The 25,343-nt window shown below is 42.9% G+C and overlaps 1 protein-coding gene across 5 annotated transcripts in view; it reads right to left on the reverse strand.

Annotated features, from left to right (window-relative positions):
- The window catches only part of DAB1 (DAB adaptor protein 1), a 1,235,135-nt gene that overhangs the window by 260,405 nt on the left and 949,387 nt on the right, over nucleotides 1–25,343 (reverse strand). For all 5 annotated transcript variants that reach the window (XM_037148509.2, XM_053655463.1, XM_053655462.1 and 2 more), the window contains one exon: nucleotides 6,434–6,636. In XM_037148509.2, the coding sequence (XP_037004404.2) occupies nucleotides 6,434–6,500 (67 nt within the window). In that variant the 5' untranslated portion in view covers nucleotides 6,501–6,636. The remainder of the gene's footprint in view (nucleotides 1–6,433; nucleotides 6,637–25,343) is intronic.

Genomic DNA, 25,343 nt, shown 5'->3' on the forward strand with positions numbered 1-25,343 from the left:
GAGGTTCTGGCCAGCCACAGACACTAATCCCTAATAACGATTTACGTACTTCATCTTGTAGAGAACCCACTCATGTTTCAATGCATACAGGCTCTCAGAGTATTGTGTTACTCGTGTTTATTATGATGAACATCTACTTGCTTTCGGTCAGGAAAAAGTGAAAAAGGTTTTAATAAGAACTTTCTTTATTATGACAAACTAGTACTATTTAATTAATAAGCAAAAATGTGGCCCTGGCTGGTGTGGCTCAGTGGATTGTCAGCCTGTGAACCAAAGGGTCACTGGTTCGATTCCCAGTCAGGGCACATGCGTGGATTTTAGGCCAGGTCCCCAGTAGGCAGCACACGCGAGGCAACCACACATTGATGAGAGTTTCTCTCCTTCTCTTCCTCTCTCCCCGTCTGTCTAAAATAAATAAATAAAATCTTTAAATACATGTAAAAAAAGGATAAATTTGGAGTAAAAATTAAACCAATTTTATGAATAGTAATAGAGAATAAATAAAAGTTGCAAAGTAGAGGAAGGTAGAGGAATTGTGTCCGCAGATAGTTCTAACGGAAACAATTCTTTTCAGAGAAGGAGGAGGCCTATAAAAACCCGGAGTCCCTCGAGGTGGAAGCACAAGAACGGACTGGAGTCAGAGGGACCCCTTTCCAGGCGTCACTCTCCCCAGAACACTGAGCACCGCCAGGGCTCTAGGCTGGGGCCTGGGGCCGGTACCCGTTTGTGGACAAAGGAACTAAGTGAGTAATTAACGCCTCCTCTATGTTTCAAATTTGGCCAAGCAGATATAATTTCTATATCCATTTAGTGCCCGAGGAAACTAAAGCTCAAGAAGTGGAAGTGATTTGAGAGCGAGCAGGGAAGAGAGCGGTGGGCCCTGAGGGATGAGCCCCAATCCACCGTCCTGGCTGACGTCCAGCTGACCTCCGCTGCCTCCCCCCAGCCCAGGAGCAGTGGCCAGAAGAGATGCCACAGCATGTCTGTACCTTGGGCCTGATAAAAATTCACAGGGTCTGGCTGAAGTAAGGCCTGCTTGAGTGTGGTTGGTAGGGTAATAAGATGGGTGTAATAATTTATAGTTTTATTTTGAACATTTCACCCAAAATGCCATATGGTGTGCTTGAGTGTGATATTGTTATATTACAGAATTACAGGCTTATGATTTTGTAATAAAAAGAGGTGTTATTAGTGCCGACCCTGTGTATACTTTAAATGCATCTCCCAGGACTCTAAGGATCCAATGGGAGAATGAAACAACAGTATTTCATATGCTCCTAAGTGAGAGGCCACCATGAACAGGGATTACTTTTCCAGGCTGCCGGACTAGTTCAGGATCAAGACCCTGCCTATGGCAGTATTAAAGCCATCCCTTAACAAAAATTGACCGAAGTTTTGGAAGAAACCTCTGAAAAGTTTCACAGCTTCTGAGGCACCCAGCCAGGGTTCAAGCTCAGTGGGATTGGGCCCCAAAGCAAAGGCGGCCACCAGTGACTGCCAGCTTCTGCTGGGCCCGCCAGAGCCCTGGTCCCAGCAGCCAAATCTTCCTGGGAGGAGGTGACAAAGAAGCACGGTGTTGTTGTTAGCTCACGATTCTTGGGGATACCTCTAACGGACACAAAGAAAGTAAGTAAGTTTATTTCTAGGTGTTTCTAGGAAATCAGGAGACAACGCTGAATGGTGATTTCAGAAGGAAAAGGGCAGAAGAACTAACACAGCCAAGCCAGTGTCATGGTGCAGATCCCTAGCTGGCCCTTTACCCATGAAATGATCCCTTGCTCTTCTCTTGACAAGTATTACACACACCCTGAAAGACAAGGCTCAGAAAGGCGCAACAACCATCTCTGGTTACAGAGCAGATAAGAAGAGTTAGTATTAAAAACCAGGTCTGGCCCTGACCAGTATGGCTCAGCTGGTTTGAGCGTTTTCCTGTAACTGAAATGTTGCAGGTTCCATCACCGGTCCAGGTACCTACAATTCTTGGTCAGGGCACATACGGGAGGCAATAAATCCATGTTACTCTCTCAAATCTATGTTTCTCTGTCCCTTCCTTTCTCCCTTCCTCTATCTCTAAAAGCGATGAAAAATATCCTCAGGTAAGGACTGAATTAAAAAAAACAAAACAGGTCTGTCTGGCTCCAAAGTTCATGCTCTTTCCGCTACACTAAGCTGCCAGACTGTGCAGATCAAAACCGCCCAGGCACTGCCCTCAGAAATGTCTGCCTCCGCTCAGGATGGGACCCATTCCTCTACCGCACAGGCTTCTACGGGGCGGCCTAAAGCTGGGATTACAAGTAACAAGAATTGTGTCAACTGTTCTCCCCTTTGATGGCAGGTAATAAACCTGAAAAAAAAACTTTCTCTTCTTCCAGGTCTCCATCCAACTCTGCCCCTGGAATATGCACCATTTGACAAGCTATATGCGCAGTGACACAACCCAATAAAAACAAAATGAAGAAAACAACTTCATTTCTCACTACTTTTATCCTTTCCTTATTTAAATTGTGAACACTGCAGTTATGGCTCCTACGTGGCCTGTCTAGTGACTCCTTTTATGGTGGAACATGCCCCTGTGTGACTTGCATTTAAAGTGGTCTGACTTGGTGGGAAATTCTAAAGGACCTCTGAACTTCCTTCAAGCCTCTTTCTCACCATACATGACCCATGTTGTGAGGTATTCTTTTTTTAGGAGATAAAATATCTGCCCCAGAAACTACCTGAATTTTGCCAAGAAGGGAAATAAAAACCTCTTCTAGTCTGTAATATAATAGAATAACATGAGAAATGTCCATATGACATAAAGTCCAAAACAAAGCAGGACAGAAAATTGTATGAATAGTACGAACTCAAACACCTTGAAAAGGTCAGTCCAGAGGGAGATAACTTAGAATGTTAATAGTGGTTACTTTTGATTGATGCGATAATGCATACTTACTGTGTCTTTTGTAATTATTAGTAATAAGCATGTATGGCTTTTTTAAAAAGTCAAATTTAAATCACTAAACAGAATATATATTGTTTTCCCAGAAAGAGGCCTCAATATTATTCAATTTTTCCTCACCACTGAAAGCATTAAATAAACTTTGACTAATACCAGGCACAAAGACTATTCAAGAAAAAAAGTTTAAATATTAATCTTGCTGCTTGATATAGATATCAAAATTCTAAGTAAAATATCAAAAAATCAAACCCACAAATAGAAAACAATACAATATGAACCTGAGGTAGAATTTACCTGAGAAATGAAAATCAAAAAGTCTGTCAGTGAAATCTACCACCACAAGACAAATTAAAATAGTACAAATGTGCATTGAAGTAAATATTAGAAAGCACATGATAAAACTCAACATGCAAATTTAAAATTTTTCAAATGCTTCCTGAAAAAATGGTAAGTGAAAGGGAATTAATAAAGAATCTTTAGAAAAAATTAATATCACACAGGTAATTTAGAAGCATTTCCATTAGTTTCAGGACAAGATAAGGATACCTACTACCATTAAATATTGTATTGACAGACCTAACCAACGCAGTAAGACATGAAAAAGATGTACTTAAGGATTGCAGAGGAGGACAGGGTTACTTACTTACTTACAGGGTTATTTATTGTCTCCACAGAAAATCAAAGAGTTAAAGAAAGTATTAGGAAGACTTTAGCAAAACAACTGTATTCAAGACTAAAGATCAATGTACAAATTGTTTATTTCCTTTTAAAATTCTAGTTGTTTTGGCCCAGCTACCAATATCTGTTTAATGGAATATTGACTACTCCATAGCCAAAACTGAAGAATAAGAAATAAATTAAACCTATTACCAGCACATTCTCTCTCTTGCTTCAATGTATGAGTATGTTCATGGTGCCTTGGGCCAGACACATATATCAAAAGAATAAATGCCCTGGCGTGAGGGGCTCTGTGGATTGAGTGCCAGCCTGTGAACCAAAGGGTCACTTCTTCGATTCTCAGTCAGGGCACATGCCTTGGTTTGAGGTCAGGGCCCCAGTAAGGGGCACATGAGAGGCAACCACACATTGATGTTCCTCTCCTTCTTTCTCCATTCCCAACTCTAAAAATAAATAAACAAAATCTTTTTTAAAAAAGGAATAAAGATGGTTTATCACTGTTGCATAATTACAAATAATTTTTAATATCTTGCTCCCAGACAAGTCAGCTATACACTTTTTAAGATCCGTTGGCTCTACAATGGGCTAAGAGAAAACAATGTAAGAGGAGGAGGAGGATGAAGATAAGGAAGACAAAGAAGAGGAGTGGGGTAGAAATGGAATGAGAAATAGAGAAAAGAAGTGAGAAAAGGGGAAAGAAGACAGACGATAGAAAAGGAAGGGGATGAGAAGAGGTAAGGAAAGAATGAGGGGAGGGAAAAGGGGGGAAGAGAGAACAAGCTAAACTTTGTTGAGTCCTTAATATATGCCAAGGACTATACTGAGTGTTTTATTCGCCTTATTTCAATTAATCTTCATAGTGAGGCTTTGAGGTCTGTAATATTATATTCTCATTCTATAGGAGAGAAAACTGAGGCTCAGAGTGGGAAGTAATGTTCTAAAGTCAGATAGCTAGGAAATTAGTACAGTGAGAATATGACTAAGATTGACCTCCCAGACTCCATGGTGTTCACCACGAACCAGGGGACGCTCCCTGCATATGTACTGTGCTGGCTTTAGAGCTTCTTAGACTATGAAGATGAGAAGGATATAAAAAGGTCACCTTCACACTCCCATTCCAAATCCTCAACTAAGCCAATGTCCTAAAATCCTAAATCCTCTCTTTAGAATACTTCTGGTTTTGCATGTTAAAATTAAGAATGAAAAGATGTGCAGTAAGATACAATTTTTAATGCATTAAGCATTCAAGAGCACAAGTTTAGTGGAAAGGTTAAATTTGAAGAAAAAATATAATTTGCTGGTTTGCACTGAAAAAAGTATTTAAATTCTACTACATGCCAGGATTTGCAATTTTTTCCCATGCAGCCGTTCTCCCAAAACCTGTTCACTCACCTACTTGCTTTGCTTCTATTATGCTTAGACCACAATGCATAAAGAACAAGGTTTACATTAAGTTTTAGGGAATAAAATACACTGCTTCAAAAATATTTGTGTTTCAAATAAATATCTAAAGCAAAATTTATAGTCCTTCCTGGGGTTTTGGCTGTCCAAAAGTGGCATATGTATTACATTTATGTCCCTTGTTTCCAGAGAATGTCAGACCAATGCCACCACAAAACATGACAGGGCAGACACGGAAGTCACAAACAAATCACTGCCTATATAAAGCAACCCGGGGCATCTGGGTTTGCAAGCCCATAGTGGCCAATTTCAAGACCTGAAATAGAGGTCTCCATCTATCAATCCTCCTCCATGCAGCTGAGAAGACAGGGGAGGAAGAGAACTGAAACCATGGGAGAACACACACACACACACACACACACACACACACACAGCGAGAAGTTGCTTGGACCCAGTTACAACAGGGAGGCACAGAAAGGTATGATCGTAAAGCAATCAGACCAAATTCTTCAGCAAACATGAAAAGGGATAGAGTTATTATCACACGATGCATGTCAGTCTTCATTACCAGACATCTATGTGCCATCCCTGTGGCAGTACTTTCTAAGTGTTGGGAGTGAAAGGGTGAACAACCAGGTCCAGGTCTGAAGGGGAGTACAGCAGAGTTGACAAAGAAAAACACAGGAAATTCTCAATAAATTGAGATGCTAACAAAGTGCTACTGAAGCAAAACAAATGAGCAACTAACCCAATTTAGGCCATAAAGAAAGCCCCAACCCCCCTGCCTCTGAAGATACCACCTAAGCTCAAACCTGAACAATAAGGAGGAGTACACCTAGAAAAAATGGAGAGAGGGGAAAGGATTTCAGGCTGAACGAATGAGAGTCCGTGATTCTCAGTCTGGTCTCTGAATCAAAGGCATCAGCATCAACTGGGAACTTGTTATAAATGCAGTTTGAGACCCCATCTTGGACCTAGGGAACCCAAAACTGGAATGAGATTGGCAATGTGTTTTAATAAGCCTTCTGGGTGACTGGTGAAGCTGGAGTTTTGAGAAGCACTGGTCTATGCAAAGGTCAACTTCAACAGACAGAATGGAGGGTAAACAAGGTTAAAAAGGGGCAGGAGGAGCAGGGTGTGCTCAGGCAGAGATGTTGCTGGAGGGAGAGAGAGAAGGTTTATCAGGAAGGGCTTCATGTGTTATGAAAAGAATTTTGGATTTTACCCAGAGAATAATGGAGAACCATTAAAATATTACACTATGAGTAAACAAAGAAAACACCCAATAATGCTGGTGACTTTTTAAAAAAACATAAGCAACCACAAAGATAGATGATATATCATTGCATAGGTAAGAAATCATTGTCCTGTCAGACAAGCGGCCATAAAGAAAAAGAACGCAGTCAGCCCTACCTTTCTTTCTGGAGTCTTTCTTGGCGCTGGCTTTCACAGCTACTTGAAGTTCTGTCTCAGTTGACATCCTACTAAATCCTTAGTCCACTGCACACAGATCCAGGGCCTCGGCCAGGCTCATGGAGGACTCCTCTCCAAGAGAATGACTCCTCCCTTCAGAAATGTCGCCCCGAGCTGCACATTTCATTCACTCCTTCCGAGTGCTGCAAATCAAGGGAAGAGAATAATCACCCCTTTGAAGTTAAAATCGGGTGTGGGGGGGGATAAACTTCCAAACAGACGAAAACAAGAAAGTCTTGGTCTCCGTGTACAAACTGCTCGCATGAGTTCATCGGGCCCCTCACTGACAGGGGTCACAGCCAAGGAAGGGAGAGGCCTAGCTGCAAAGCTGTTTCTCCAACTAGGAGCTCAGAATGGATCTTCAGAACTCTGGGTTTTCAAGAAGGGCAAACCCCAAATCTTTGTTTTCCATGTTTCTTCATTTCAAGCACCAGATGCCACTCAGAAAATATAGCCAAGGCACATTTCCTAGGCATCCACATGCAGGCTTTTCCAACACTGGGGCACCCATGCATTAGCCAAGCTTGATCAGAGCCTGAGCAGCTAAAGCAGATCATGGAGAAATGACCTGTGGTCTGTCCCTCAATGGCCAGCATCAGAGGGGACACGGAGGGGACATACAATTGGGCTCCAAGGGTATGGTGACAAATGGGACTGACAACTGTCAGTAAGCTGATTTTTATGTCAGCTTTGCCCCCAGCTGTAAGAGCAGATAAGCATTTAATGTGGAGAGGAAGAGAAGAGAAGAGGGGAGGGGAGGGAAGAGGGGAGGGGAGGGGAGAAAAAAGAAAAGAGGCAGGCAAACACACATTTCATTCATTTTTTTCTTTAATATATATGCATCACACACTGCTGGGTACTATTAAGTTCAGACACTTTGCTGGGAAGAGATAATAATGATAATACAACCACTTCAATTACAGCTTGTATTTACTATGCACTTACTATGTTCTATGCCCTCAGCTACCGCTTCACATACATTATCTCATTTGATTTCATTAAATTGAATGAATGTATTCCCTGTGTCAAGTCAACAGTCTTTCCCAGGGACTACCTGACAGTTATATCTGAGAGTTTAGTTAAAAATAAGCATTTCATTAGTTCTCCAATTTTAAATAATATTAAGATAATATTATACTATAGCTTAAGCTGTCAAGGCTCTGATCAAGTTTGGCTGATCAGGCTACTAGAAATGGATCTTCAGTCTGTGCAGCTAATTCTCAGCTCCTTGCATAGACCTAAGGACTGTTCAATCTGAAAAGGCTCAAACCTCCTAATCGTGATAACTAATGATGGCTTAACTAGACGTCTAGTATAAAACCCATGTAAAATTACACTATCTGGGGAAATAACTACCTTATACAAAGATATCTGGTTTGTTTGTTTTTTTAACAAGCTCTTTTTTTTTTTTTTTAAGTAGACTAACCCTGAACGAAAGTTGCCTGGACTAGAGGACCTAAGGTTACATCTAAGGAAAATGAAAAGTGATCTTCCCAGGGGGGGGTCTATAAAATTATTCACAGGAAACGAGGACTTTTCTTGCCACTGTTGTGCCATCTATCTGCCCCACACCACTAGCCTAACCTCTCCCATCCCCAAGAAAGCTTCATTCCATGAGAGACAACAGTCATACATGGACATAATCAACGTTAATAATAATACTTATCATTTTGTTATAACAGCTATCTACTGAAGCCAGGCAACCATGCGGGCCATGTCTCCCGTGTCAAAGCCTGATCTCTGTGATCCAAGAAGCTGAGTCCAGCAGAGGTGGCAGTCATGTAAAGGACTGCGACACACAGGACCAGAAGGAAAACGGGCAGTTACTTTACATTCTGGGGCACAAAGGACCAACTGTTCACCTTTGCTTGGAAGAGTCAACAGGAGCTGCACAGAGGAGAAGCCCTACCCTGTGAGATCCTGAAGAGGGATGCTTCTGCCCAGTGATGAAGGAAAAGGACCAAAGGATTCTCAATAAATGCATGTAAAATGAATGAGCGCTTGTTTCAGGCAGGACCAGTATGTACCAGGAGGCTTGAAATCAACCACAAAACTAATCAAAGGAATCATACGTCTAGCAGGGAAGGTGGCACGCTCTTCCATCTTCCCCAGTTTTCTCCTGTGTTCCCTGTCTGCAGAATGTTTCAAGTCTACAATGACGTCCTATTGATGCCCGCTCAAGCTGCAGTTCAAAGACATATCTCAGGCAGAGAGATGCTCTCACCCTTCTGTTCAATGGAACCTCTACCTATTCATGCTATGGTCTTATGTTTGCCCAGCTTTATAGTTTGAGCCACCTACAAGCAATGTGATACTGAGGAAGTTACTCGACTGTTCTTTGCCTCAGTTTCTCTATCTGTATAACAGGGTTAACAGTATCAATTTCATAAAGCTGCTGTACAAATTTAAGTGTGATCGCATGTATAACATGATTAAAAGAGTGCCTGGCACATTACCTGGCAGGACTTGGTAAATATTAGGCAGTAATAGTTTCTAATGTTAGTTGCTGAAGATCACGTGGCTGGTATATGCCCACAGTTTATATTGTCATCACCTTCCTTTTTCAGAAGAGGAGACAAAGGTTAAATCTGCTTTCTAAGGACAAACCGCAGGAAATAACAGAATCCAGCTAGTCCCATCATGCTGGCCTTGCCCACAGTAGGTACCTAATCCAAAAATACAAAATAAGCTGAAATATATGGATTTTACACAATTTCAGGAAAGGCAAACTCCAACCCTGTTTTCCATATTTCATATTTTGAAGTTCTACATGCCACCAGAAAATACAGCAAAAGCATGTTTCCAGAGCAGCCCCGTGGCAGCCTTTGGACAGTGGGGCTGGCCCAGCCGTCAGCCAGGTCTGACCAGAGCCATAAAAGTCATCGTATAAACGGGACTGGCTTTGGGCGTCTGCCTCGTCCTCAGAGTTTAAACCACAATACAGCACCTGTCCCTATTCTGCGGCTATCTCCAACGTCACTTGTTTGACAAAATGGGATTGTGTTCAAGTGTTATATGCACTACTTGTGATTTTCTGAAGTACATCGCTGTATCATAATGAAAGGAAACCAGCATCATCTTGAATAAAAACTTAAATAAGGAAGCTGCAGTACAAAGAACGTACCACGGCCGGGACCCTGGCATCCCCTTTTAATTTTCCAAAAGCCAGAGGTTGAGCAAATGCTGTGAAGTTCTGTGAAATTCGTTTCTTTGTAATTAAGGAGATTAAAGTCCTCTAGGGCCAGAAACCATGTGACAACTCAAATCATTTTTCCCCAGCAAAAGCTGTGAAACCCTATCAGTTAAGTTCAGGCTCGCCTAGAATTTTGAAATGCTTCAATAATGTTTCCTTGCCCCACACAATCTGCAGTAATTTAATATTCCTGAAGTGTGTCAGGTTTTTTATAATGAGCTCTTCAAATCTAAATGTGAATTATGTAACATTCCACTACAGACATTTCATCTAGTGAACTGCTTCTAAATGTAAAATCCATGTTCAGTGATTGGGGGTGGGGACCCACAAGCAGAGAAAACAGGACTTTAAAAATGAAAGTACAAAGGTTTCAGCAGCTATAGCAGAACAAATACACACTAGAACACAAATTCGTCTGCTCTCTTCCCCACCCAGCCCCACCCTCATACGATGCTATAGTAAAAAAGCTAATGTTTGTGGGGGCCCATGACTTGTCAAGTATTACACTAACAGCTTCTCATGTAGCATTCAGACCTTCAACCACTTGAGAGTTAGATATTATCTTCATTCGACAGATGAGGAAAGTGAGGCACAAGCCAGTTTTGCAGCTTATCCATGGTCACATGACTCCCAGGTAGCACAGGGCAGGGTACAAGTCACTCTTGTCCCTAACTTCAGTCCAAACCCTCCCACATGTCCACCAGCTGGTGGACAAACAAATGGGTGGTGTGTCTGTACAACAGAGCACTGCTCAGCCGTAAAGAGGAATGGAGCACCGACACGTGCCCCAACATGGAGGGACCTCAAAAGCATCCTGCAAAGTGAAAGAAGTTAGACACAAAAGATCACATGTTGTATGACTGCATTTATATGAAATATCCAAAATGGATAAATCCAGAGTGACAGAAAGCAGACCAGTGGTGGCCAGGTGCTGGGGGAAGTGGGAGAGGAGGAGTCCCTGCTTACTGGTTACAGTACCTCCTTTGAAGGTGATGAAAATGGTTTGGAACTGGACAGAGGTGGTGGTCCCACGACACCATGATCGTACAAAACACCACTGACGGGGACACATTGAAACGGTTAAGATTATGCTATGCGAATTTCACCTGAACTTAAAAAAATACCAAAACACCCTTCTCACCAGGTCCTACACCCTGATTTAGTTAAGCTTCATGTGATATGCTAAGAATATTACAAATTCTAATCTAAACTTAGGGACAACCCAGCTTTAAAAACAGACGAAAAGGAGGTTGTCTTCCCCAAACCACGACTCTGGGTTTGAGTGGCAGCAACTGCATAGCTTATAGGGTACATGCCATTACCTCCATATTTGGTAGTTGGGACATTCTAACCAGGTTCATCCAACTTATCAAGCACCAAAACCAGACCATTTATTGACATGGCACAAAGGTTTGCAACGGTGCAGAAAGGGAGCCTCGATTTTCTCATCAGTAACATGGGAAGATTTGGAAGGTTGGTGAGCTTTGGGTAATTCCGAAACCTAGCTCTATCTACAGCATGCCACCTTTCGTGTAAGAAAGGAAGAGACATAATTCTACTTATCTTTACAAAAAGAAACACAGGCCAAACAAACCAGAAGACAGTGAAGCTGGATTTGTACATGGGGAGATTCTGGGTGGTGAAGTGACCGAGTGACTAGGTAGAAGGTAGAAGGATATGGCCACTGCAGAGTGTAGCTTTTTGTATAATGCCATATTTGGAAGCATATTAATGTTCTACATGCCCAGGAAAAACGTACTTTTCAGACTATAAGACACTCCCCCAAATCTGGAGGGGAAGTGGTGGTATGTCTTATAGTCCGAATGTAGCTTACCTGGCTTGCTGGAGGGCGGTGGAGCAGGGTCACAGGAGGCAGGAGCAGGGTCACCACTGCATTTACCTCACAAATTTGGTTAGGGGGAGTGTGTCTTATAGTCCGAAGAATACAGTAAGTTAATGGGGATGGGAAGTGGGGGAAGGCTAAAACTAGAAGTGGACTGAAACAAATTAATCCAATTGTATTTCAGATGAACTTCCTAAACACAATCCCTGAAGGGATGAGTGAGAAAGAACTAATCCAAATAATTTATTAACACAGAATTTGACTATTTACATGCAGTTTAGGGACAGGGTTTGGTCAGGGGGAGCTACAGACAAACCTCAAACTCTTCTCAGTTGACTTTTTTGAGTAGTATTATGGACAAAGCAATTACTAAACTATTTTAGATGTTTTTATAGGATTGAGCAAAGAAGTAAATGTTTTGACACTCTTGAGAGTTAAGGTTCTTGTTCTGGAAGAAGGGGCATTAAAATAAGAGGGAAGGTGGGAAAGAACACTGTGGGTAGACTGCAAATTGGAGATTCTGGGGTGAACTTGTGGTTCATAAACATGCATGTGTGTGTGTGTGTGTGTGTGTGTGTCACTAGCTCTGTCCACTGACTGGGTCTAAAAGCAAAGATACCCCAGCAACAATGTGATACCTAATGCCTAGATTTTGGGTTGTAATACCATTCCCCAGTAAAGGGAACAGGGGTGTTCTTGGAGAAATGAGTGATTCTACAGCTGTAGAATCACTTACAGGACAACTGTAAGATGATCCTGAAATATCTTGTTATTCCCTAAAATGAGGGTGTGTTTCGAACAAACACAGCTGATGGGGAAAAGCCACAAGGATACAGAAGCCACCTCCGAGGGGCTCTCACTATTTTAGCCTGGAACAATTTCAACACCAGTGTAAGTGAAGGACGGCATTAAACAATAAACTGCTGAAAAAACAGGAATCCATGAATCTATACTGACGACAGATAAACAAATACAGTACAAAGGGGGCCTGACTTAGGGCAGAACAGGCAACCCCAGTAAATACAAAGGGAAGACTGGGATATAAAATTAACATCTTGCAGCCATCAAAATGAAGTTTAACCTGGTAAGAATCACCAATAAATGCTAAAGCCAGGGCAAATTTTGATGAAAAGCAAGACATTTATAGATCTTAAAGTGTCTTCTCACTCACTATTTATAGCTACAAGGGAAATTGAATGACACCTCAATTAGCTTATCAAAACTAACATTAACAAAGAAGAGCAGATGAGGATCATGTGATACCCTGAGAAGAACATGTCTCCATCAGGTAGTATTCTAGCCAGGAATCTATTCAGATTATACTTTTAACAATGGGGGGAAAGGACTGTATTCTTGAAAAATCTAGTAATGAAAGACAAAGATAGGCAGTAGAAATATTTTAGATGAAAAGAAACTAAACAGATATAACGACTAAATGCAATACCTGCACAGGATCTTGTACTGAAGAGGAAAAAAAATGCTACAAAGGTAATAATTGGGCCAATTCACAAATCTGGATATGAATGGATAAATTAGATTAGAATATTGTATCAATGTTAAATTCATTTAATCTGATACCTTTCCTGTGTCTATATAAGAAAACATACATTTTCCTGGGGAACAGTCACCAAGCATTTAGGAATAAAGGGCTAAGACATGTGTACCTTACTTTCAAATGATTCAGGGAAGAACATATACATATGTCCATGTCCATGTACACATATGTGTGTATACATGCATATACACAAAGAGGGAGAGAATACATGGATGATGAGGCAATAAGTGAATCTAAGTAGAGAGAATAGGGTACTTTTTGTATGTTCTTATGCTTTTTCCTGTAATTTTAAGATTTGCAAATTTAAAAACAATTTAAAAGGAATGAAAAGCCTTGGTCAGCCTCTAGTACTCAGACCTGTGTGACAAAGCTAGTTCTGGCCTCTTTTCTTTTTGGTTCAGACCCGTTCCAGCTCCCTGGACAGTCTGCTTCCTAGTTCCCAAGGCTAGCTGAGTTTAAAATTAGTTTATGCTTGTCAGTTTTCATTACAGATTCTAACTTTACCCCGTATCTGCCTGGACTTTTTTCCTGAGCTCTGGTCTTCCTCTCCACACTATGCCTCCATGCCAGGAATTCGCCTACTAAGACTGTCAGCTACTTGCCCCACAGATCACAGCAACCTCCTTTAATTACTTAGTGGAATTAATTAGTCAGCCTTTCCTGGACCATCTCCCTCTGCATCCCTATGACTATGGCTTTAAACAGTCAAACTTTTTTTTTGAGAGAGAGAGATGGGGAGAAACATCAATTTGTTGTTCCATTTATTTATGTATTCATTGCTTGGTTCTTGTATGTGCCCTGATCGAACCCACAACCTTGGCAAATTGGAAGGACACTCTAAGCAACAGAGCTACCCAAGTCAAGACTTTTTTTTCCTTTTCCTTCCTTCCTTCCTTCCTTCCTTCCTTCCTTCCTTCCTTCCTTCCTTCCTTCCTTCCTTCCTTCTTCTCTCTTCTTTTTTCTTTGCTTTTCTTTGCTTTTAATATGTCAAGGGCTACTGATCTGATCTTGCCCATTTGGAAAATGCCCAAAATTCACTCATTCTGCATTATTTGCTCCTTTTGGAGACAAGAAAATAAGAAGAGTATGGTTTTGCTAGAACCCAATGGCAACATTTATTAAAAGCTGCTGGGGATGTCGAAGTACAAATGCTGTAGGAATTTTTGCAGAATAATACTAAAAAATACTACATCTCTCTCTACTGTAAGTACCACCACCCTCATAATGACTTTAGAGCCATCACTAGCTTTGTTCAAACCCTTCACAAAAAAAGTGCATTGCTAGAACATATTCCTGGCTCTAAAACTCTGAAGCCCACAGAGATGGTGGATTAACAGCCTTACTACAGACCCAGTCAGCACTGTTTTGCCATAACCATGAGTATCAAGACAGGGGAGAAAAATCAGTTTCGGAAGACATCTCTTGACCTGAGAGCACATCTTCATTATATTGTTTGTTGGTGATGCTTACCTGACATTAGGAAAAAAGAAAAAGAATTTCAGGCAGTTTACAGAAAGCTGTATAGAAAGACATTTTCAATAACAGGATAAAGTTAATAAATGAGTAAAAGTTAAGTGAAAGGGAACAAAAAGAGTGAAAATGAAGGTGAGTGCAGAAACAAGGACGGGGCATCCAAAAAATCTGTACAGTGGCAGAAGATAGGCTACGGATCCATCTCTGAGATACCTCAAGGCCAGACCAAAGAAGGAAATATGATTGGTTGCAGCTTTCACAAAGTTTGTGCTCAAAGTTTTTTTTCTTTGAACCAGAAATGGAAACTAAAAGAATCTACAGGCTTTCCTAAAATCAACACTCTGCGTTATCATGGGCATTAAAATCAGCACTGTTTCTACAAAAAAAAAAAAAAAAAAAACAAAAAGGAATTTTCAGTGTCCCTTCACTTATGTTGAGAGCATAATTTAGTACTAATGCTTTTAAGTGGTGTCAAAATGCCAAGAAAGTCATTTTAAATTCTCTATGAATAATGCATGCTTTCTTTTAAGAACTACACTGAAAAATAAATAAGTAGGACACAGCTATTGGTAGTCTGGCTTTTCTAGGGCAAGCTCTAGAATTAAAAAAAAATTGAGCAGTTTATCAGTTTACTCATCTGTAAAATGGGATAACACTGGATATAACTCATGGAATTGAAAGGATAGGAATAAGTGAGCGATATGTGAAAGTACTTTTGGGGAAATAAAATGCTATGTTCCCGAAGGCAGGCACTGTATTACTCAGGTATCAGTCAGCCTTCAGCAAGTGATGATAGAAGGAACAAAACGTGGATTTTTAAAAATCAAACTCAAGGCTAACAGAAGCCAGAACCAAGTTTCAGCAATTTTAAAGAAATTTATGTGACAGCAACGTGGCATACTTATGAACATTTCATTAATGGATCACACAGTTTCATTAAATATTTATTGCACCATGAAAATTCATTACATAAACCCTTAAGAGTATCAGAAAAAAAAAGTATATAAACCTAAAATAATTCCATGAGTGTTTTCAACACTGGGGCCCTACTGTTATCCAATCTTCTACAACCCTCACCTCTGATTTTATAGAAATGTAGGCGGCGGAACCTCAAGCAGGAAGCTGTCCCGGGGGACTAGGTGGGAACCCCACCTGGCTCTGCCACTGACTGCCTCCCCGTGTAGTGTAAGGGCACTTAAGCTCCGTAACCACTCTCAGCCTCAGTTTCCTCATCTGTAAACTAGGGATCCCGTAGGCCCTATAGTCTTCAAACAGTGGAATACGCAGCTCAGGGAATATTTGAGAAAATCCACCAGGGTGAAGAAATCAAATGCTGCCATATGTACTTATAATTATTCTTACCTAAATAAAACAGGAAATAGCTTATTACTTTAATACGCAGATTAACGGTAGCACATGCATGTAAGTTTCTATATAAAAGTTCATAGGTTGTTGCATAATACACACTTCAAGAATTATTCCTATGTGGGGGGTGACTACTGGCAAGCGACCAGGGACCACCATGGTGATTTAACAGGCAGCCACAGAGAATTCAGGTTCCTCCAAAATGATGTCAGCCCAGGATGCATCCGGGACAGGACCAGAGACATGGGGCTTAGGGAGGCCAACTGGGGCACGGCCGCAGCAACGGTACTAACTAAGCTTAAAACCTTACGAAAACTAAAACAAAACCTTATGTTCTTCAACATTGCTTTCCAAAGATGTCCTAGATAAATGAATCTTTGAGGAAAAAAAAGTAAAACAGAAAAACATCCTCAACTCCTTTGGCATAGAACAAATCTCAGGTTCTATATGTCAAATAATTCAACATACGTTTCCTACACACCTACTGGGTGCACAGCAGAGCCCGTGCTGCAAACTGGAGGTACAGAGGGAGATGAATCAAGGCCTCATGGCTGCTACACCCTCCCAGGGGTGGGGACTGACCTCAGGTGGCCTTCAGCCCTGTCCCTCAACTCTACTCTGAAAAGGGCATCTCCCTCATCAGCTTTTTAGTCAGGAGGCCATTTCTCCTCTTAACCCCACTAGCCGCTGTATGTGGGCTTCACAGAGGAGTGCCCTCCACAGGCACACCTGTCCCCTCCACAGTGTCTCTGAGTAACAGGAACCACTGTTATTCCCCAGGCTCTTGCAGGAGACAAAGGCAAGTATTTAATGAGGCCCTCCCTCTGAAGGGGATTTTAAATAAACAAATGTGCATGTGGCAGCTTCATCTGCTGATTTTTCCTAAAACATACACTGCCATTATTTACTCTCCATAAGTTGCATTTCATTATCTTCAAAGGTGATGATGGGGAAAAGAACACCGGCCAACATCTGCAGGTGGCAAGACAGGAGAGGACGCAACAGATGTCCCCAAGCTGCCTGGCTTCAAGGGTGGCCCCGAGCAGGGGCTTACCCTGAAGCTGTCCCCATTCCAGGGACAGTCCGGGCTGCAATGTCCATTGGCCCCCAACACTGGGTCTCCACCAAGAGATGCCACCTTCTCTCTGTCCACAGAGCCCAGAGACAGGTGGCATGCTCTCTCTCATTACTGACATCCTATTTGAATTCTCTTCTCTATTCTCAAACATCTAATTTTTACCACCCTTGTTTGAGGGGAAAAATTCCCATCATCTTCCTTTGCTTTGCTAATGATCTGCTAGTCCAACCTCAATTACTGTAAAATGGGATACACGGATGGCTCGGGTTTCCTCCACAAAACTATGTATTGGACAGGAAGCAGCCCAATTTCCACAATTATCTCACAAAAAGCACACACAACAGTGACAACCATGGGGCAGTGTTTTCCTAAAGCTGTAAATGGGGACGTGCGCCCTGACAAAGGGACTTTTTGTGTTTGTCTCCTGATTTGTGAATGCATTTACTTCAACCGTTTCACAGAAACATAAAAATTCAATCACACCGGGCAAACACTGTGCAAATCCCCAACATGAACTGCTTCCTCCCAGTGAAACACCCTCCTCATTGTTACCCTGGCAAACTCCTTTGAATCTCAGTTCAAGGTCCCCTCCAGGGGGAAGGCTTCCCTGACCACACGCACCCTCCCCCTTGCACACCAGCCTCATGTGCACCCAATCCCCTTGCACACAAACCTCTAGTGAGCCACAAGGTAGCACAGTGCAGAGGCCCCCAAACTTCCCAAACTGCACCTGAACAGCTGGAAAAAATAGTGACACTTGTTTCCTATCATGGGATTCTCATTTAACTGGTGCAGCCTGGGCACTAGGATGCTTAACAACTCCCCCAAGTGATCTGAGTGTGCAGCAAAGTTTGGGAAACAAGCACACGGGCTATGAGAATTCACACGCACCTTCAGGGCCAGCATGACCCCACTCCATAGTCCCGTAGGGTTGGGCCCATTATTAAACTCCCCAAAGCCAAATGCATTCACTGCAAAATGTGATGACTCTGAGAATACAGGGCAAATACCATGAGAGTGGTAAATGATGTATAATCAATATAAAATGCTTATCACATAGTGGTCAGTGCTGGTGGCAGACAGGAAAATGGCCCTCCAAAGATGTTCATGCCCTAATCATCAGAATGATTTAGACGATGAGCATTTGGGCTTTTGAACTGATGTTGTTTGGATGAGATCTGAGGTTCTGAACCAAAGAGATCATAGCGAGACCTTGAATATATTTTGCATTTGTGAATTTTGCTGGATGTGAATCTCGGGGGCCAGTGGGTGGACTGTACTAGACAAAATAATGGCCCTCACAGACATCCACTCCCTAACCGAAGTCCCAGCTGTCTACACCAGGGGTCGACTCCTTACCCAAGGACAATTCACTGGCCGACCAGCAGCCACATCTTGGCCTGACAGGAAGAGTTAGATTCAAAGTAGCTGCATGAGAAAATATGCATATTCTCTCTCTCAAGAATCTGAACTTATCAATACTGATCTTGTCCAGTGGTAAGGGGACCAGAAGTGCAAAAGCACAAAGGGAGAAGCAGTGAGGCGGCCAGGGGATGACGGAGCAGAGGCTATGAGTGAGCAGAAGCAGAGCCCAGGCAGAGAAAAAGTGTCTGATTAGGAGTGAGGAAGAGGTCATTTTCAGCAGAAGTAGAAACTGAGTCTACACAATGGCAGGGAGTGAACGAAATCCTGCGCCATGAAGCAGGATGACCTCACTCCTGGGAGATATCCAGTATCCTTCCTGTTACGGTATCACATCCTAGGCGCCATGGGGCCAGGCTGTCGGGCTATTTCTGAGACTCCAGAGAAACTCCGCCCTGCCTCACTGTGGAGCACACCTTACAGTGCCACCCCCTCCTTACTCCAAGGGGGTGGGGCTGAGACCTGGCCTGAGGCTCTCCTCAGGGGTACTTGCCTCTATCTCTCATTTGAGCCCTTAAATTGATCACTATGTATATACTGTGGTGAGCAAAGACAAAACAAACAAACAAACCTGAATATCACACTCGCAGACTTGCCTTGGGTTGTAGAATCAAGGCTCCACCAAGTTCCAAATATGTGACTTTTGGCAAGTCCCTTGAAGACTTCAAGAGGAAAAATGGTACCTTCCCCCTAAGGGTTAATGACTGGAATAAGAAATATGTGCCAGTTGTCTGGTGCTACAGGGGGTGTAGATACATTACAGATTGTTTGCCTTCCCTTCCCTCTATTTCATTTGTATATCATTCTTTGGAAGGAAAAAAGAGGAGTTTCTGAAATTTCTTTCCTACACCACACACCTATTAGTTTTTCAATACATACCTGCCAGAATGAATCAGGAAATAATTACCTAAAACGATTTCTACTGCAGCATGAAATCTACGTTAACTGAGCCGGACCTTCAAGCTCCCCTCCAGCACGCCTCCCCAAACTCACAGCTGAGTTCCTCCGCCTCCCAGGAAATGTGCGCTCCAGCCACACTGGGTCGGCCGCAGCCACCACGGCACACCAGAGGTGTCCAATGCCACACCTCCTTGCCTACTCAAACTCCCCCCATCCTTCGAGCTCCCACAAGGAAACACAGGATGGACTCAAAACCAGAGTATTCCAAGACAGTTAATAAAGGGATTATTTACATAAGGCTGAGCTGTGTTGAAAGAAAACCCTAAAGGCCACTGCAGTATCCCAGGGATAGACTAGCAGAACTGTTCCTTCTCCTATAAATGAAGGGGTGAGAGAAGAGAAAGGCAACCCGAACCAGGAGGGAACCCTGTAGAGAAAGTTGCTTTAAAAGGAGCTGTGAGCCCTAGCAGGTGGCTCAGATGGTTGGAGCATCATCTGTACACCAAAAGGTTGTGGGTTTGATGCCCGGGCAGGGTAGGTTTGAGCCCTGGCCACGGTGCACACAGGAGGCAACCGATCAATGCATATGGGAGGCCCTCTGACATGGATGTTTCTCTCCCCTGTCCCTCCCTATCTCTCTTTCTAAAATCAATTAACAAATATATCCTCAGGGAAGGATTAAAAAAAAAAAAAAACCCAGCAACAGTGACCTTCAATTTAGGATACTAAGCCCAAGGCAACCCAGGCAAGAGAAAGTCCAAAAGCAGGTCAAAACAGAGATCTCACTCCATCTCCTCTCTGCCCTTTAGCCTCCTGCTGGAACAGAGTATCAGTGAACCCTGATAAGAAGCCCAGAGTCCAGGAAGCCCACAGACACAATCCGCACAGGGGAGTCCTATAGACAGCGAAGGGAGCGTGAAGAAGAGTTGGCGGTACCTCTAGAAGGGAAAGCCAAAGACAGCGCCTTCAAGTCCAAGGGAAGATCCTCTTCCATGAAAAATATTCTGTCACAGCCCCTATTCTTCAAAATCCCTGAGGGACTTCATGAAGCAGTGGCTCCTTGACAGAGCATAAAACAGGAGAGGAGGAAAGGAAGGTACAATGACATTTGTGAGAGGTTGTACTTACTGTATGTGCTGTGTTCTATGCTAAGCACTGTACCTTCCTCAGCTTATTAATCTGTACAAGCCGGGAAGGTAAGTATTATCTTTGTTTGCAGTAGTGGAAACTGAGGCACAGAACTGATGAAATATCAAGCCCAGGTTCCATTACTTCTGGGCTAGACCCAGACCTAGAACCCAACAGCGTCTGACTCTCAATGTCAGTGCTTCCAGTAAAACCGCCCTGCCTTGTTCAAATTGTCATCTTTTAAAAAGCTGCCTAATCTTGTCCCTCCATGAGCATGAAGACCACCTGAGGGCACAGATGGTCTTCCAGTCCCCTTGCATCTTCTTTTCCCCCTGTGCTAACGAGATGTAGGCAAGTCCCACAGAGAGCTGAATAAATAAAAGCACAAACCCTTTGAAATCCCACAATCCTCAGTTTAAAAATAACCTGTTGTGCCAAATATTCAGAAACTTCTTTTCCCTCTTTAAACAAACCCTTTTTTTTTTCTTTTTTAACACACATCTCATATGGGGATTCACAACTCATCACTCCCACAAGAAATACCCCCAGGCTCCTTGTCAATTTAGGCAAGCACTTGGTAAATTTGGAAAACAGTTTAGATTAAATTCTGCCTGCCAAGTACGAGGATTCTCAGCAGCCTTCTTATAGACAACGTTTTAAAAGGAATATTAGGTTTGTTTCCTTAGGTCTATCCAACGACATTTTTTAAATGGACTCTTTTATTAAAGTCTTTATTACTAACAATACACACAACAAGATGATCAATGACACAAGCAAGGCAGCTCTGCATCTGCCTTTCTGACATTTCGTCATTAACTCCCACTGCCTCCCCTGCGGGGTAGGCAAGGGAGAGTGGCCTGAGCTCCAGGCGGAGGTTGAGGCCTGAGGGCCACTGGACTCACTTCCTCCATTCCGCACTCACCTCCCATTTTCAGGTCATGGGAAGACATGGTCGGAACGCAGCAACAGGGAACGGAAAGGACCTCCAGCTTTTCTGAGAAGGTGCCCTCAGGTCTCACCTTCCCTTAATGCACACATGTGACATTTCCTCTCTGAGGACATCAAGGTTTGCCAAGTACTTTCCTGTTTGTGCAGTCATTTCGTCTTCAAGAAAACTCAGTAAGGAAGGTATTGCCATCCCTATTTCACCACGGCTGGATATGGAGACGAGAGATTTATAGCTATAGGTTTCCCAGCTAGAAGTATCAAAACTAAGACTGCAATCCAAGTCTTCTGGATTCCAAGGTCTTTTTTTTTTTTTTGGTACCTTGAGTATAACTGACTCCTGGTTCTTTATCATGCTTCCTCTCTTTCTTCTTTGCAATGTTTTTCAATTTTATTTTTTCTATCACCATTTATCCCCCCATACCCTCGTCCACCTCCACTCGCCTCCTCCCCACCAGCAATCACCACACTGTTGTCCATGTCCATGAGTTCTTTCTCTCTTTTCCCTTATTGAGCAATATTTGCTCAGTCCCTCCACTCCCCCAGTCTCCCCCAACCCCCATCGTGCTTTCGTATAGATTATCAGCTCTAAGGTTAAAATCCATACCATGGGGGTGGGGGTGGGTGGGATGATAGTAAGAGGGCAGAATCTGTTGCTAATAGGTTAACTGGCCACTACCGCCCCTACCCCACCCCCACCCCCACGCCCCCCAGGCCGGTAAGGCCACACCTCCTCCCCTGTCCACTGAAGCTCCATACCATTGCATAGCCACCTGGGCAGAGGCCTGTGGGGCCACTGACCCCAATAATGATGCCTTTTCCCTCTCTGGTGGGAATTTCAGCCTTGGTCATTCAAATTTACAATCTAAATTAGAAGTATTCTGTAGGGATAAAAGATCAAGATAAAGATAACAGAATTAATACTAAATGGCTTCCAAGAGCCAGCTTGGTAAATGAATTAATCCAGATTTTTAATTGGGTTTATCTCTAAAAAAATGTGCCAGTCTTGATTAGGTCCCATTAATTGGCCGTTTTCAGAAAGCCGCCAGCTAGTCCTGCAAAAAGTCATTCAGCTGACATTAGTGATTCTCTTAGGCACCTGCAGCTAATACCCATCCAAGGAGGAAGGGATATATGATCAGAAGAAGCATGAAAAGATCTCTTCCCTCAGGAATTCCAGGGGGAAACACCTAAGAAAAATCAGAGTTTAAAAAATGGGATATCAAATAGTCCTTTGAAAAATTTCATGAAAGCTATGAATCCCTTCCCCAAGCTCAAGTCAAAACTTAAGATGTCAGGCAGGGATTTAAAAAAAAATCAAAAGTAAAAGGTAAAATGAATATATTTTTAAAGCACAATTTAAAAACTGTCAATATGACATTCAATGACTTTTCATCTCTCAAATGTTTTTATCCCACCATTCTGTTGGCACACTGCCACGAATCACAATAAAATAAGAAGATGCTTCCAATAATATTAGGATTCTATAGCTAAAAAGGTACTTTCACATTTGTGTGCCAAGTAAAATTCTCTTGATACCTTTTGGAGAACACAAAATAGGAATTTTTGGTCCTCATTTTAAAGATTGAGAAAGAAGGGCTCTGAAAAGGAAGGTGATGACCCAGAGCTCCAGTATCAGTAAGTGGCAGCATCTAAGTGAAGTTCAAAGGCTTTAGGCTTCCAGCCCAGAGTTTTTAAAGCTAGAAAGAACCTTCGATGTCATCTAGACCAATCATTTAGAGTCTTCATTTTGCAGAGGAAGAGATGTCTCTCGGAGAGACTGAGTGGTTTGCCCCAAGTTGCCCAATTAATAAATCACATAGAACAATTAGCCAGGTCACCTGATTCCTAGCCAATTTCTGACACCACTATGGGCCAGTCTGTGCCCATTCATAACACCAGTCATAGAAAGCACTTTCATATGATTTCATATTATTAGACAATTTCTAACATCATTCACTTTGATAGGATTCTTGCCCCCAAAACAAGTTATTTCAGAAACATTTCAAAAGTCATGAAAGAGACATTTAAAAGAATTCCAGGACAATAAGACTTTTGCCCATACTGGAGAAGGAGCCCTCTGTTCCGAACATAATTTACCAAGACTCAGCTTCACAGAGTAACATTCTAGAAAGCACTTCCCTAGGACTTCAGGCACCGGCCAGACAGAGCTCAGAGAGCCGCCGCCTCCCCAGGGACCTACCTCAGCATGCAGAACACAGACGATGCCCCGCGATCTGAGCAACTTAATTTCTAATACAGAACTCAAATCAGAGACTTGAAAAATTCAGTGTCACATTACCCCCGTGATGCAACATGCTGCACAGCGTAGCTCCGGAAGACACAGCTGCCACGGCCCTTGTGGGAGCTGAGCGTCACGCCACAAAGAAGGAAGGACAAAGTGCACTCCCGGGACCACAGTTAGGGAGTTTCAGTGATTACCAAAGGAGGAGCCTGGCAAAGCGCAACTGCATGGGGAGAAGCAGTCTCGTCTTCTGCCGTGAACACCATCAGGGCAAGGGGCATTCAAACACAGGGTCCCTCCCTCTCGACACGTTTCTCTGCTCATTCAATAAGCACACAGTTAAACTTTCCGACTACAGGCTGTTTGTCATGCATGGTTCAATTCTGCAGATGTACCTAGTGGAGAAAGGCAGACAGTCACAAATGGATAAGTCGAGTACATAGTATGTCAGATGTTGGGAAGTGAGATAAAGAAAAATAAGGATGAGAGGGGACTAAGAAGTGCTGGAAGGGGGTACGTTCTTTAAATGAGCAGTCAGGGTAAGCCTCACTGGAGTGACATTGGAGCAAAGCTTTTAAAGAGGTCAAGGTGGCCCTGGCTGGCTGGCTCAGTTAGTTAGAGTGTCCTCCCATACACCAAAAGTTTGTGGGTTCAGTTCCCGGTCAGGGTACACAGCTACAATACAGGTTCAATCCCTAGTGGGGGCACGTACTGGAAGCACCCAATCAGTGTTTCTTTCTTTCTCTTAGATCAGTAAATGTATCTTTGAGTGAGGGCTAAAAAAACAGGAATATGCATGCCCACATGCATATTTAAGGTACATGCCATGCAGACAGATGTCTGAGGGAAGAGCATTCAGCCCGAGGCAACAGCAATGCCCAAATTGCTTAGACAGAAATAAATATTTCCATATTAAAAAGCAGCGCAGACACTGGTGTGGACAGGGGACAGAGAAAAGTAAAGGGCGAGGCCCGAGATGGGAGCCGGAGCAAGGCCCTTGGGGCAGAGAGAGCAACAGGGTCTTCACTGCTGAGGGGACTGCAGTGAGTAATTCTGCCCAGAAGACTTGGTGGTTCAAAGCCGATTTCACCATTAACTAGACAAGTGACCCCGGGGAACGGAGAACTTTTATGAGACTCTGTTTTCTCGTTCGTAAAGTAAGAACAATCATCATCTCACCTTGTCTATCTTGCTCCCTAATCATTCCTTAAAATGACTTCAAAATGCTCGACTCTTCCTACGTGTCATCCGTCTTCCTCCACAGAACAAGCACATGGGCTGAACATTTTCTTCTCTGTGTCACAGGTAAACTGAGATGCACAGAGTTAAGGTTTTGCCTGTGAAAATACAGGCAGTGTCAGAACCAGGATTTGAACACAGGGCTTTGCGACTCCAAAAGCCGCAGCACTGTGTTGCTTGTGACGGCGCCGGGAAAAATGGCTGGAAGTTACACATGGCATGAAAGGGGCAATATGTCCTGGTGACGGCTGCAGCTGTCCTCAGGACACAGTGTCACTAAGTGCTTTCTCCCTTCATGAGAGGTGGGCAGTCCCAGGTGTGAACACCCCAAATGGAGGATCGTAAGATTAAGTTTATCTGGCTTCTCTTGTTAAGCCTGGGGTTCCAGACGTCCAACGGAGCTGGAAACTGAGGTACCCACTCCAGTCATAAAGTCCCCCGGGGAAAAACCGAAATAAAAAAGA

This window comes from Artibeus jamaicensis, unplaced genomic scaffold (assembly GCF_021234435.1).
Source record: "Artibeus jamaicensis isolate MK-2021 breed Jamaican fruit bat unplaced genomic scaffold, CSHL_Jam_final scaffold_1019, whole genome shotgun sequence".
Lineage (NCBI taxonomy): Eukaryota > Metazoa > Chordata > Mammalia > Chiroptera > Phyllostomidae > Artibeus > Artibeus jamaicensis.